Below are 12,563 nucleotides of genomic sequence, written 5' to 3'. Positions count from 1 at the left end.
CTATGTAAGTCAATAAGTTCAGTCCTGTACATGTTTGTGCCGCTGTAAGCATAATGCCTTGTCAGTACCACAAACATAGCTCACTGTTTTATCTCAATGACAATACCCTACCAAGGAGAATTAGGCTTGAAGGTTAAATTAACTAAACGAAGAGTGTAGTGGCTGCCCCCCTCCTCATTAGTCTGTAGTGTGTGTGTGTGAAGCTGATCAGTGGTCAGTGATCTGCATGGCCTCCCACAGGGACTAACAGACCAACTTAGCATGGCCCAGCTCTCTGTTAGCAGGTCCATCATCTGGCCTGTGTGTGTGTCATGGTGTGTGTTGCAATCCATTGATCAGGGCCATATGTGTGTTATATTAGTGATCAGGGCCATATGTGTGTTATATTAGTGATCAGGGCCATATGTGTGTTATATTAGTGATCAGGGCCATATGTGTGTTATATTAGTGATCAGGGCCATATGTGTGTTATATTAGTGATCAGGGCCATATGTGTGTTATATTAGTGATCAGGGCCATATGTGTGTTATATTAGTGATCAGGGCCATATGTGTGTTATATTAGTGATCAGGGCCATACGTGTGTTATATTAGTGATCAGGGCCATATGTGTGTTATATTAGTGATCAGGGCCATATGTGTGTTATATTAGTGATCAGGGCCATATGTGTGTTATATTAGTGATCAGGGCCATATGTGTGTTATATTAGGGATCAGGGCCATATGTGTGTTATATTAGGGATCAGGGCCATATGTGTGTTATATTAGTGATCAGGGCCATATGTGTGTTATATTAGTGATCAGGGCCATATGTGTGTTATATTAGTGATCAGGGCCATATGTGTGTTATATTAGTGATCAGGGCCATATGTGTGTTATATTAGTGATCAGGGCCATATGTGTGTTATATTAGTGATCAGGGCCATATGTGTGTTATATTAGTGATCAGGGCCATATGTGTGTTATATTAGTGACCAGGGCCATATGTGTGTTATACACTGCTCAAAAAAATAAAGGGAACACTTAAACAACACAATGTAACTCCAAGTCAATCACACTTCTGTGAAATCAAACTGTCCACTTAGGAAGCAACACTGATTGACAATAAATTTCACATGCTGTTGTGCAAATGGAATAGACAACAGGTGGAAATTATAGGCAATTAGCAAGACACCCCCAATAAAGGACTGGTTTTGCAGGTGGTGACCACAGACAACTTCTCAGTTCCTATGCTTCCTGGCTGATGTTTTGGTCACTTTTGAATGCTGGCGGTGCTTTCACTCTAGTGGTCTACAACCCACACAAGTGGCTTAGGTAGTGCAGCTCGTCCAGGATGGCACATCAATGCGAGCTGTGGTAAGAAGGTTTGCTGTGTCTGTCAGCGTAGTGTCCAGAGCATGGAGGCGCTACCAGGAGACAGGCCAGTACATCAGGAGATGTGGAGGAGGCCGTAGGAGGGCAACAACCCAGCAGCAGGACTGCTACCTCTGCCTTTGTGCAAGGAGGAGCAGGAGGAGCACTGCCAGAGCCCTGCAAAATGACCTCCAGCAGGCCACAAATGTGCATGTGTCTGCTCAAACGGTCAGAAACAGACTCCATGAGGGTGGTATGAGGGCCCGACGTCCACAGGTGGGGGTTGTGCTTACAGCCCAACACCGTGCAGGACGTTTGGCATTTGCCAGAGAACACCAAGATTGGCAAATTCGCCACTGGCGCCCTGTGCTCTTCACAGATGAAAGCAGGTTCACACTGAGCACGTGACAGACGTGACAGAGTCTGGAGACGCCGTGGAGGATGTTCTGCTGCCTGCAACATCCTCCAGCATGACCGGTTTTGGCGGTGGGTCAGTCATGGTGTGGGGTGGCATTTCTTTGGGGGCCGCACAGCCCTCCATGTGCTCGCCAGAGGTAGCCTGACTGCCATTAGGTACCGAGATGAGATCCTCAGACCCCTTGTGAGACCATATGCTGGGTGCGGTTGGCCCTGGGTTCCTCCTAATGCAAGACAATGCTAGACCTCATGTGGCTGGAGTGTGTCAGCAGTTCCTGCAAGAGGAAGGCATTGATGCTATGGACTGGCCCGCCCGTTCCCCAGACCTGAATCCAATTGAGCACATCTGGGACATCATGTCTCGCTCCATCCACCAACGCCACGTTGCACCACAGACTGTCCAGGAGTTGGCGGATGCTTTAGTCCAGGTCTGGGAGGAGATCCCTCAGGAGACTATCCGCCACCTCATCAGGAGCATGCCCAGGCGTTGTAGGGAGGTCATACAGGCACGTGGAGGCCACACACACTACTGAGACTCATTTTGACTTGTTTTAAGGACATTACATCAAAGTTGGATCAGCCTGTAGTGTGGTTTTCCACTTTAATTTTGAGGGTGACTCCAAATCCAGACCTCCATGGGTTGATAAATTTGATTTCCATTGATAAGTTTTGTGTGATTTTGTTGTCAGCACATTCAACTATGTAAAGAGAAAATTATTTAATAAGATTATTTCATTCATTCAGATCTAGGATGTGTTATTTTAGTGTTCCCTTTATTTTTTTGAGCAGTGTATGAGTGATCAGGACCATGTGGGCTCCACAGCTCTGTTTCCGCCTGCAGATCTCTTTCATCAGGCCGACCACTAAACTGACCACTGGCCACAGACATATCTCATTACCTGTTGATATCATCTATCAAAGACCATGCAGCCACTATTTTAACAGTGGCAGGAACAATGCCCTGTTGTAGAAATGGTCATAAATAATAAATAATATGCCATTTAGCAGACGCTTTTATCCAAAGCGACTTAAAGTCATGTGTGCATACATTTTTACGTATGGGTGGTCCCGGGGATCAAACCCACTACCCTGGCGTTACAAGCGCCACGCTCTACCAATTGAGCTACAGAGGACCACATAAATGACACCTGAATTAGCAACGGCCAATGGTGTGTATACATGGTATATGTATGCGCGTGCGTCCGAACAGTGGTGATGAGGTCCCATAGAGCCCTTTGTCTGTGTCCTTATCTCTGTCCCTGTCTCTGTGAGGAGACACTGTGTGTGGTGTCTTGGCGGCCAGATGGCCCTTACAGATGGATGCTGGTGAGGTCTTAAAGGAGATTACCTCCCTCTATTCTCAGCCCCACTGCACCCTCCTTAAGACGTCAGGAGCCCTGCCTGGGACAGAGCAGACCAATTAGCCACGCCCCCAACAGTCACGTCACCGCAGCCCTACTGGGAGGGAGGGAGAGAGGGAGAGAGATGGAGGGGGGGGAATGTCCATCACAGCAGTAAGATGTGTGACCTGTTACCACAAGAAAAGGGCAACCAGTGAAGAACAATCACCATTGTAAATAGAACCCATGTTTATTTATTTTCCCTTTTGTACTTTAACTATTTGCACATCGTTACAACACCTGTATATAGCCATAATATGACATTTGAAATGTCTCTATTCCTTTGGAACGTTTGTGAGTCTGTTTACTGTTCATTTTTTATTGTTTATTTAACTTTTGTTTATTATCTATTTCTCTTGCTTTGGCAATGTACACACGTTTCCCAATAAAGTCCTTTGAATTGAAAAAAGGGGGGGGGGTGGATAGAGACACAGGGGTGACAGAGGGAGGTAGAGATGAGCCAAGAGAAAGAGACGAAGGGAGGGGTGGTAGCCATGTTCTGTTTGTTTGATCTCTGCTCGGTAGTGGCTCAGGGTTTCACTGGGTTTTAATTGGTTTATCTGGAGGAGGAACTCCTCACGCCATGCTGTCTGCTCGATGACAGGACACACACAGACACAGTACATACACAGGCTAGGGCCAGTTCTGAGCCTATCAGGAAAGTGAGAGGTTAAGAGACACCCACAGAGGTGTTAAGTAGAGGGAGCAGGGGTGTGTACAGAGGTGCACACTGGGAAAAGGAGTTTGTTCTGAAGAGAATGCATGTCAGTAGTGAGTCAAATACATGGTTGGCGGAGAACGAACAACATAGAAATGACTTCATTGTATCATTTTAGCTAGACTTGAGCCGACTGTTAGTAGGTCTACTTTGTAGGGGGGTGACCGGTTGGTCTAACCTTTATCCCATTGACTTGATTCAACATGAAAAGAAAAGCTCCTTCTCTCTTTGTCTCTCGGCTCAAGTCCCAAATGCCACCAGGCGCTATTCCCTATTTAGTGCACTAGTTTTGACCAGGTCCTATAGGGCTCTGGTCAAAAGTAGTGCACTATGTAGGGAATAGTGTGTCATTTGGGCCGCAGCCTCAGTATCCTGCTGTCCAGAGAGAAGCCTTTGTTCTTTTGGTTCAGGGAACTTCCCCTCCCTCCCTTCTCCCATCCAAATCCTCATGCAGCCAGGGCTTCTGTTTAACTCTGTGTGCCTGCTTATCAGCAGGAGGTACCCCCTACACCTCTCCCTCCCCAAGGCAGGGTATACCCCCATACTCCCCCCTACACCCCTTCCTCACAACTAGAGCCCCCTCGCAACTCCCGTCAGGCACTGCTCTGACTCCCCCACACTTCTAAACCAAACCCTTATAAATGGGAAAGATGCTCAGTCTAAAATTAGAACTTTAATAGGAAGCTGATTCAGTGGTAAAAATGGTCATCAGACATTGTCTAATGTGTAACTTTAATAGGAATCTGATTCAGTTAGAAGCTGCTATAGAGTAGTAGCAGGCCCTTCATGTGATGTTGACTGTTAAGAGTTGAGGAAGGACCTGTCAGTAGCTTGTACAGTGCTTTTATGTGCTGCACTGTACTGATTATTAACGTTGTGCTGATGTCGAGAAATAACTTTCATAGAACATGTAGAGTCATTTCAGGTTGTTAGAGATGCTGGGTATCAGAGGGTGTCTGTCTGTGTGTGTGTCTGTGTGTGTGTCTGTGTGTGTGTCTGTGTGTGTGTCTGTCTGTGTCTGCGTGTGTCTGCGTGTTTCGTCTGTCTGTCTGTCTGCGTCTGTCTGTGTGTCTGGTTTGGGACCAGAAGGCCTCACAAGGATAGTAAAACAAGGATAAATAATTTTTTTAGGCTTAGGGGTTAGGGTTTAGGGTTAGAATTAAGGTTAGGCTTAGGGGTTAGGGTTAGAATTAAGGTTAGGCTTAGGGGTTAGGTTTAGGGTTAGAATTAAGGTTAGGCTTAGGGGTTAGGTTTAGGGTTAGAATTAAGGTTAGGCTTAGGGGTTAGGTTTAGGGTTAGAATTAAGGTTAGGCTTAGGGGTTAGGTTTAGGGTTAGAATTAAGGTTAGGCTTAGGGGTTAGGTTTAGGGTTACAATTGGGTTAGGAGTTAGGGTTAGTGTTAGGGTTAGCATGCACGCGTGAGTGTGTGTGTTTACTTATTCGGTTAGATTTGGCAATACCAATGCATCACAACAACTCATAGTACAGTGGTGTGTAAAATCCTGTCACCTCAACACCACGAGAAAACTACGCAGCTATGAGCCGATGCAGCGTTTGATATGTGATTGTTTGTCACTGGGGTTTGCTTCAGCTACACTGGTATTTATTTGTGTATCGATCATGTGTTGATAAGGCCTGTGGTGGGTAATTATTTTTTTTAGGGGGTAGATCAGCTTTAATACTGCAGATAGATTGTAGCTTCCATCAATGTAATTGTCTGCATCATTTCCAATCCCCCATAGAGATTTTTTTGTAAATATATACATACATACATACACACAGTACCAGTCAAAAGTTTGGACACACCTACTCATTCCAGGGTTTTTCTTTATTTTTAATATTTTATACATTGTAGAGAATGCCAAGAGTGTGCAAAAATGTCATCAAGTCAAAAGGTGGCTATTTGAAGAACCTCAAATATAACATATATTTTGATTTGTTTAACACTTTTCTGGTTACTACATGATTCCATGCGTGTTATTTCATTGTTTTGATGTCTTCACTATTATTCAACAATGTAGAAATAATAAAAACCCTGGAATGAGTAGGTGTGTCCAAACTTTTGACTGGTACTGTATGTGTGTGTGTGTGTGTGTGTGTATATATATATAACCGTTCAAAAGTTTGGGTTCACTTAGAACTGTCCTTTTTTTCGAAAGAAAAGCAAAACAAATTCTCCATTAAAATAACATCAAATTGATTAGAAATACAGTGTAGACATTGTTAATGTTGTAAATGGCTATTGTAGCTGGAAATGGCTGATTTTTAAGGGAGTATCTACATAGGGTACAGAGGCCCATTATCAGCAACCATCAGTCCTATGTTCCAATGGCATGTTGTGTTTGCTAATCCAAGTTTATCATTTTAAAAGGCTAATTGATCATTAGAAAACCCTTTTGCAATTATGTTAGCACAGCTGAAAACTGGCCTTCTTGAGACTAGTTGAGTATCTGGAGCATCAGCAATTGTGGGTTCGATTACAGGATCAAAATGTCCGGAAACAAATAACTTTCTTCTGAAACTCGTCAGTCTATTCTTGTTCTGAGAAATGAAGGCTATTCTATGCGAGAAATTGCCAAGAAACTGAAGATCTCGTACAACGCTGTGTACTACTCCCTTCACAGAACAGCGCAAACTGGCTCTAACCAGAATAGAAAGAGGATTGGGAGGCCCCGGGGCACAACTGAGCAAGATGACAAGTACATTAGTGTCTCTAGTTTGAGAAACGGACGCCTCACAGGTCCACAACTGGCAGCTTCATTAAATAGTACCCCGAGAAGCCACTCCTCAGTAAAAGGCACATGACAGCCCCCTTGGAGTTTGCCAAAGGCACCTAAAGGACTCTCAGACCATGAGAAACAAGATTCTCTGGTCTGATGAAACCAAGATTGAACACTTTGGCCTGAATGCCAAGCGTCACATCTGGAAGAAACCTGGCACCATCCCTACGGTGAACCATGGTGGTGGCAGCATCATGCTGTGGGGATGTTTTCCAGTGGCAGGGACTGGGAGACTAGTCAGGATCGAGGGAAAGATGAACGGCGCAAAGTACAGAGAGATCCTTGATGAAAACCTGCTCCAGAGTGCTCAGGACCTCAGACTGGGGCGAAGGTTCACCTTCCAAAAGGACAATGAACCTAAGCACACAGCCAATACAACACAGGAGTGGCTTCAGGACAAGTCTCTGAATGTCCTTGAGTGGCCCAGCCAGAGTCCGGACTTGAACCCGATCGAACATCTCTGGAGAGACCTGAAAATAGCTGTGCAGTGACGCTCCCCATCCAACCTGACAGAGCTTGAGAGGATCTGCAGAGAAGAATGGGACAAACTCCCCAAATACAGGTGTGCCAAGCTTGTGTCGTCATACCCAAGAAGACTCGAGGCTGTAATCGCTGCCAAAGGTCTCTTCAACAAAGTACTAAGTAAAGGGTCTGAATACCTATGTAAATGTGATATTTCAGTATTTTTTTCAAATGCTAAAATTTCTACAACACTGTTTTTGCTTTGTCATTATGGGGTATTGTGTGTAGATTGAGGGGGGAAAACTATTTAATCAATTTTAGAAAAAGGCTGTAACGTAACAAAATGTGGAAAAGGTCAAGGGGTCTGAATACTTTCCAAATGCACTGTATATGTATATGTGTGTGTGTGTATATATATGTGTGTGTGTGTGTATGTGTGTATGTATATATATATATATATATATATATATATATGTGTGTGTATATAGATAGATAGATAGATATACATATATTTATAAAAATATATATATATGTTCCTTTATTATGTTCCCCTAACCCTACCACCCTTCTCCTAATTGGAGTAAACTAATGGACAACAACACTTAGGCTTCTACTTCCAGCTTATACATACTATATACATTTTACGAACACAATGTATTTTACAATAGTTATCTTTTGTTTGTTTTTAATCCCATCCTTCAGCTACCATGTGGTGTTAAGTGTATAATATATTGTTGTGTATTGATGATGTATTGTTAGTGTATTGATGATGTATTGTTACTATACTGTTAGTGTGTTGATGATATATTGTTAGTGTGTTGATGATATTGTTAGTGAAATTTTAGTGTATTGATGATCTATCGTTACTGTACTGTTAGTGTATTGATGTTGTATTGTTAGTGTATTGATGATGTATTGTTAATATGCTGTTAGTGTATTGATGATGTATTGTTAGTGTACTGTTAGTGTATTGATGTATTGTTACTATACTGTTAGTGTGTTGATGATATTGTTAGTGAAATGTTAGTGTATTGATGATGTATTTTTACTGTACTGTTAGTGTATTGATGATGTATTGTTACTGTACTGTTAGTGTATTGATGATGTATTGTTACTGTACTGTTAGTGTATTGATGATGTATTGTTAATATGCTGTTAGTGTATTGATGATGTACTGTTAGTGTATTGATGTATTGTTACTATACTGTTAGTGTGTTGATGATATTGTTAGTGAAATGTTAGTGTATTGATGATGTATTTTTACTGTACTGTTAGTGTATTGATTATGTATTGTTACTGTACTGTTAGTGTATTGATGTATTGTTACTGTACTGTTAGTGTATTGATGATGTATTGTTACTGTACTGTTAGTGTATTGATGATGTATTGTTACTGTACTGTTAGTGTATTGATGATGTGTTGTTACTCTACTGTTAGTGTATTGATGTATTGTTACTGTACTGTTAGTGTATTGATGATGTAGTGTTACTGTACTGCTAGTGTATTGATGATGTATTGTTACTGTACTGTTAGTGTATTGATGATGTGTTGTTACTCTACTGTTAGTGTATTGATGTATTGTTACTGTACTGTTAGTGTATTGATGATGTATTGTTACTGAACTGTTAGTGTATTGATGATGTATTGTTAATATGCTGTTAGTGTATTGATGATGTACTGTTAGTGTATGATGTATTGTTACTATACTGTTAGTGTGTTGATGATATTGTTAGTGAAATGTTAGTGTATTGATGATGTATTTTTACTGTACTGTTAGTGTATTGATGATGTATTGTTACTGTACTGTTAGTGTATTGATGTATTGTTACTGTACTGTTAGTGTATTGATGATGTAGTATTACTGTACTGTTAGTGTATTGATGATGTATTGTTACTGTACTGTTAGTGTATTGATGATGTGTTGTTACTCTACTGTTAGTGTATTGATGTATTGTTACTGTACTGTTAGTGTATTGATGATGTGTTGTTACTCTACTGTTAGTGTATTGATGTATTGTTACTGTACTGTTAGTGTATTGATGATGTATTGTTACTATAATGTACTGTTAGTGTAATGTTAGTGGATTGAGTATGTATTGTTACTATACTGTACTGTGTATCAATAGGGTATAGAAAGGAGACCAGTGGAGACAATGGCTTGACATTGTCTGCATTAAGTGGGATGTAATATCAGAATAGTGGCCAGGACAGGGACAGGGTGTTCTGGTCAGGACAGGGACAGGGTGTTCTGGACAGGACAGGGACAGGGTGTTCTGGACAGGGTGTTCTGGTCAGGACAGGGACAGGGTGTTCTGGTCAGGACAGGGACAGGGTGTTCTGGACAGGGACAGGGTGTTCTGGACAGGGACAAGGTGTTCTGGACAGGACAAGGACAGGGTGTTCTGGTCAGGACAGGGACAGGGTGTTCTGGACAGGGACAGGGTGTTCTGGACAGGACAGGGACAGGGTGTTCTGGACAGGACAAGGACAGGGTGTTCTGGACAGGACAAGGACAGGGTGTTCTGGACAGGACAGGGACAGGGTGTTCTGGACAGGGACAGGGTGTTCTGGTCAGGACAGGGACAGGGTGTTCTGGACAGGACAGGGACAGGGTGTTCTGGACAGGGACAGGGTGTTCTGGTCAGGACAGGGACAGGGTGTTCTGGACAGGGACAGGGTGTTCTGGACAGGGACAGGGACAGGGTGTTCTGGACAGGGACAGGGTGTTCGGGACAGGGACAGGGACAGGGTGTTCTGGACAGGGACAGGGTGTTCTGGACAGGGACAGGGACAGGGTGTTCTGGACAGGGACAGGGTGTTCTGGGACAGTTTCGGGACAGGGACAGGGACAGGGTGTTCTGGACAGGGACAGGGTGTTCGGGACAGGGACAGGGACAGGGTGTTCTGGACAGGGACAGGGTGTTCTGGACAGGGACAGGGACAGGGTGTTCTGGACAGGACAGGGACAGGGTGTTCTGGACAGGGACAGGGTGTTCTGGTCAGGACAGGGACAGGGTGTTCTGGACAGGGACAGGGTGTTCTGGACAGGGACAGGGACAGGGTGTTCTGGACAGGGACAGGGTGTTCTGGTTGGGACAGGGACAGGTTGTTCTGGTTGGGACAGGGACCGGGTGTTCTGGACAAGGACAGGGACCGGGTGTTCTGGACAAGGACAGGGACCGGGTGTTCTGGACAAGGACAGGGACCGGGTGTTCTGGACAAGGACAGGGACCGGGTGTTCTGGACAAGGACAGGGACAGGGTGTTCTGGTTGGGACAGGGACAACACAAACACTCACTAGTGTTGCGTTTAAAGTTGTTTTCGCTCTTTCATTCTCTCTCCCTCCCTGTCTCCCCCTCTGAGATATTAGTGTTTTTCATTTTATTCCTCTCTCCCTCTTCCTCCATCCCTAGTTCTCTTTCTCAGAGGTATCAGTATATTTAGTTTGGACTCGCTGTCTTCTGTCACCTTCAGGGACATCAAGCCAGACAACATCTTGATGGACATGAACGGTCACATTCGCCTGGCTGACTTTGGTTCCTGCCTCAAACTCATGGAGGACGGCACAGTGAGTAGGACTACACACACACACGCGCGCGCGCGCACACACACACACACACACACACACACACACACACACACACACACACACACACACACACACACACACACACACACACACACACACACACACACACCCCCCTACGTTCCAAACCAAACACCTCCAAACCACCAACCACCACCCCATCAAACCCTGGGCTCCCCCGGCCCCCTTTAGGACTTCTCTGTGTCTGATTTCCTGTTGTTAAAACTCTTCCTCTAGTTGAGCTGCTCCGAGGGGGTTGGCTATGTGGCTTTGATGAATGAGTTGAGACCTTAGAGGATCCGCCTCTCTAAAGCTGCGGTGACTGACGCTTCTTTGGCCCAGTCTCAGTGAAGTATTATTTATGTAGAATGAACTCTATGGCATGGCCTTGTTTAGGTTTGGTGGACGTATTTGACTCCAAACACACTCTAGAAACGCAATTAACAACACCAGATTACAGATTATTATTTATCAAGCAATAAAGGGATACTGTGAGATTCTGGCAGTTAAGCAGTTTTTCCACTTACACATAGTCTGATGAACTCGTGGATATCATTGTTATGTCTCTGCGTGCAGTATGAAGGAAGTTAGAAGTAGATTCACAAGCCAATGCTATGTGGATGCTACTGTACCTGTAGACTTCCAGTCATTGCGCTAACGCTAGTTAGCATTGGCCCGCGAAATACCTCTAACTTCCTTCATACTGCACGCAGAGACATAACAATGCTATCCACGAGTTCGTCTGACTCTGGGTAAGTAAAAAATTGGCTTAGGCTTAACTGCCACGATCTCACAGTATCCCTTTAATAAAGTATGATATTATTTATATGGTTGATCCCTCATGCCATCCATCGATCCATCTATGCATCCATCCATCCACTCACTACTAATCCATTCATCTCCTATGCCTGGTCTCCCTCAGGTCCAGTCATCAGTTGCCGTGGGGACCCCGGACTACATCTCTCCGGAGATCCTGCAGGCGATGGAGGATGGGAAGGGGAAGTATGGTCCAGAGTGTGACTGGTGGTCCCTGGGGGTCTGCATGTACGAGATGCTGTACGGGGAAACCCCCTTCTACGCCGAGTCACTGGTGGAGACCTACGGCAAGATCATGAACCACAAGGTGAGAGGGGTGGTGGTTAGACTTGACAGAGGAGGCTGACTCTAGCTACCATGGGGTTTATCATTTGATTTATTTGTTCATTTAAAAACACAGTTCTACCACACAAGTAGCCTATACAATGCATTGAAAATCATAGAGGACCACCCAAAAAAGTTGTACAACCTATTTCCATTGTGGTCCTCTTTGTTTGGGCTGTCAGGCAGGTTAAGGTTTACTGGTATTGATGGGTAGTGACATTGTACTTACTGTACTAAAACCCGTCTTGACTAAGACCATTTTTTTTATTCAATGGTTCAAGACGAGCGTGATTGTTTAGGTGTTGTTGGGGTCTTTAGTGTTAGGCTGAAGTACTTTCTGTACATAGTTCGTTTTCTTCTTTCTGACTACAACTCCTCTTCCTTCTCTACCCCTTTTTCTTCTTGTTCTTTTCCATCGACCGACAGGAGGAGTTAGGTGCTGCTGTGAGTGTTTATTTTTAGGGTCTGATTGCCCAGTCCCAAATGGACCCCTATTCCCTAGCACCTATGCACTTATAGATTCCTCTTAAATCTCCACAAGTGCATAGGAAGTAGGGGCTAGGGAATGATTTGGGACTGGGTCTGAGTGTTAGTTGTTAAAGTTTCAGTATGTTCTGTTCAAGGGCTGAATGTATCAAGCTTTTTAGAGTAGGAGTGCTGATCTTGGATCAGTTTAGCCTTTCATTTCATGTAAATGAGATTATATAG

General features: G+C 44.0%; 1 protein-coding gene across 5 annotated transcripts in view; it reads left to right on the top strand.

Moving 5' to 3' along the window:
- LOC121548619 (serine/threonine-protein kinase MRCK alpha) overlaps window positions 1-12,563 on the top strand; it is a 95,948-nt gene that overhangs the window by 37,138 nt on the left and 46,247 nt on the right. For 3 of the 5 annotated variants that reach the window (XM_041860136.2, XM_041860134.2, XM_041860132.2), the window contains exons 6-7: window positions 10,604-10,697; window positions 11,638-11,838. In XM_041860136.2, coding sequence (XP_041716070.2) covers window positions 10,604-10,697; window positions 11,638-11,838 — 295 coding nt within the window. Of the gene's footprint in view, window positions 1-10,603; window positions 10,698-11,637; window positions 11,839-12,281; window positions 12,300-12,563 lie in introns of all 5 variants that reach the window. The other 2 variants (XM_041860135.2, XM_041860133.2) reach the window with 1 other exon arrangement.

The sequence above is a fragment of the Coregonus clupeaformis genome, chromosome 33 (genome assembly GCF_020615455.1).
Source record: "Coregonus clupeaformis isolate EN_2021a chromosome 33, ASM2061545v1, whole genome shotgun sequence".
NCBI lineage: Eukaryota > Metazoa > Chordata > Actinopteri > Salmoniformes > Salmonidae > Coregonus > Coregonus clupeaformis.
Note: the sequence above shows the minus strand (reverse complement) of the source record. Positions and strands in the feature narration are given on the sequence as shown.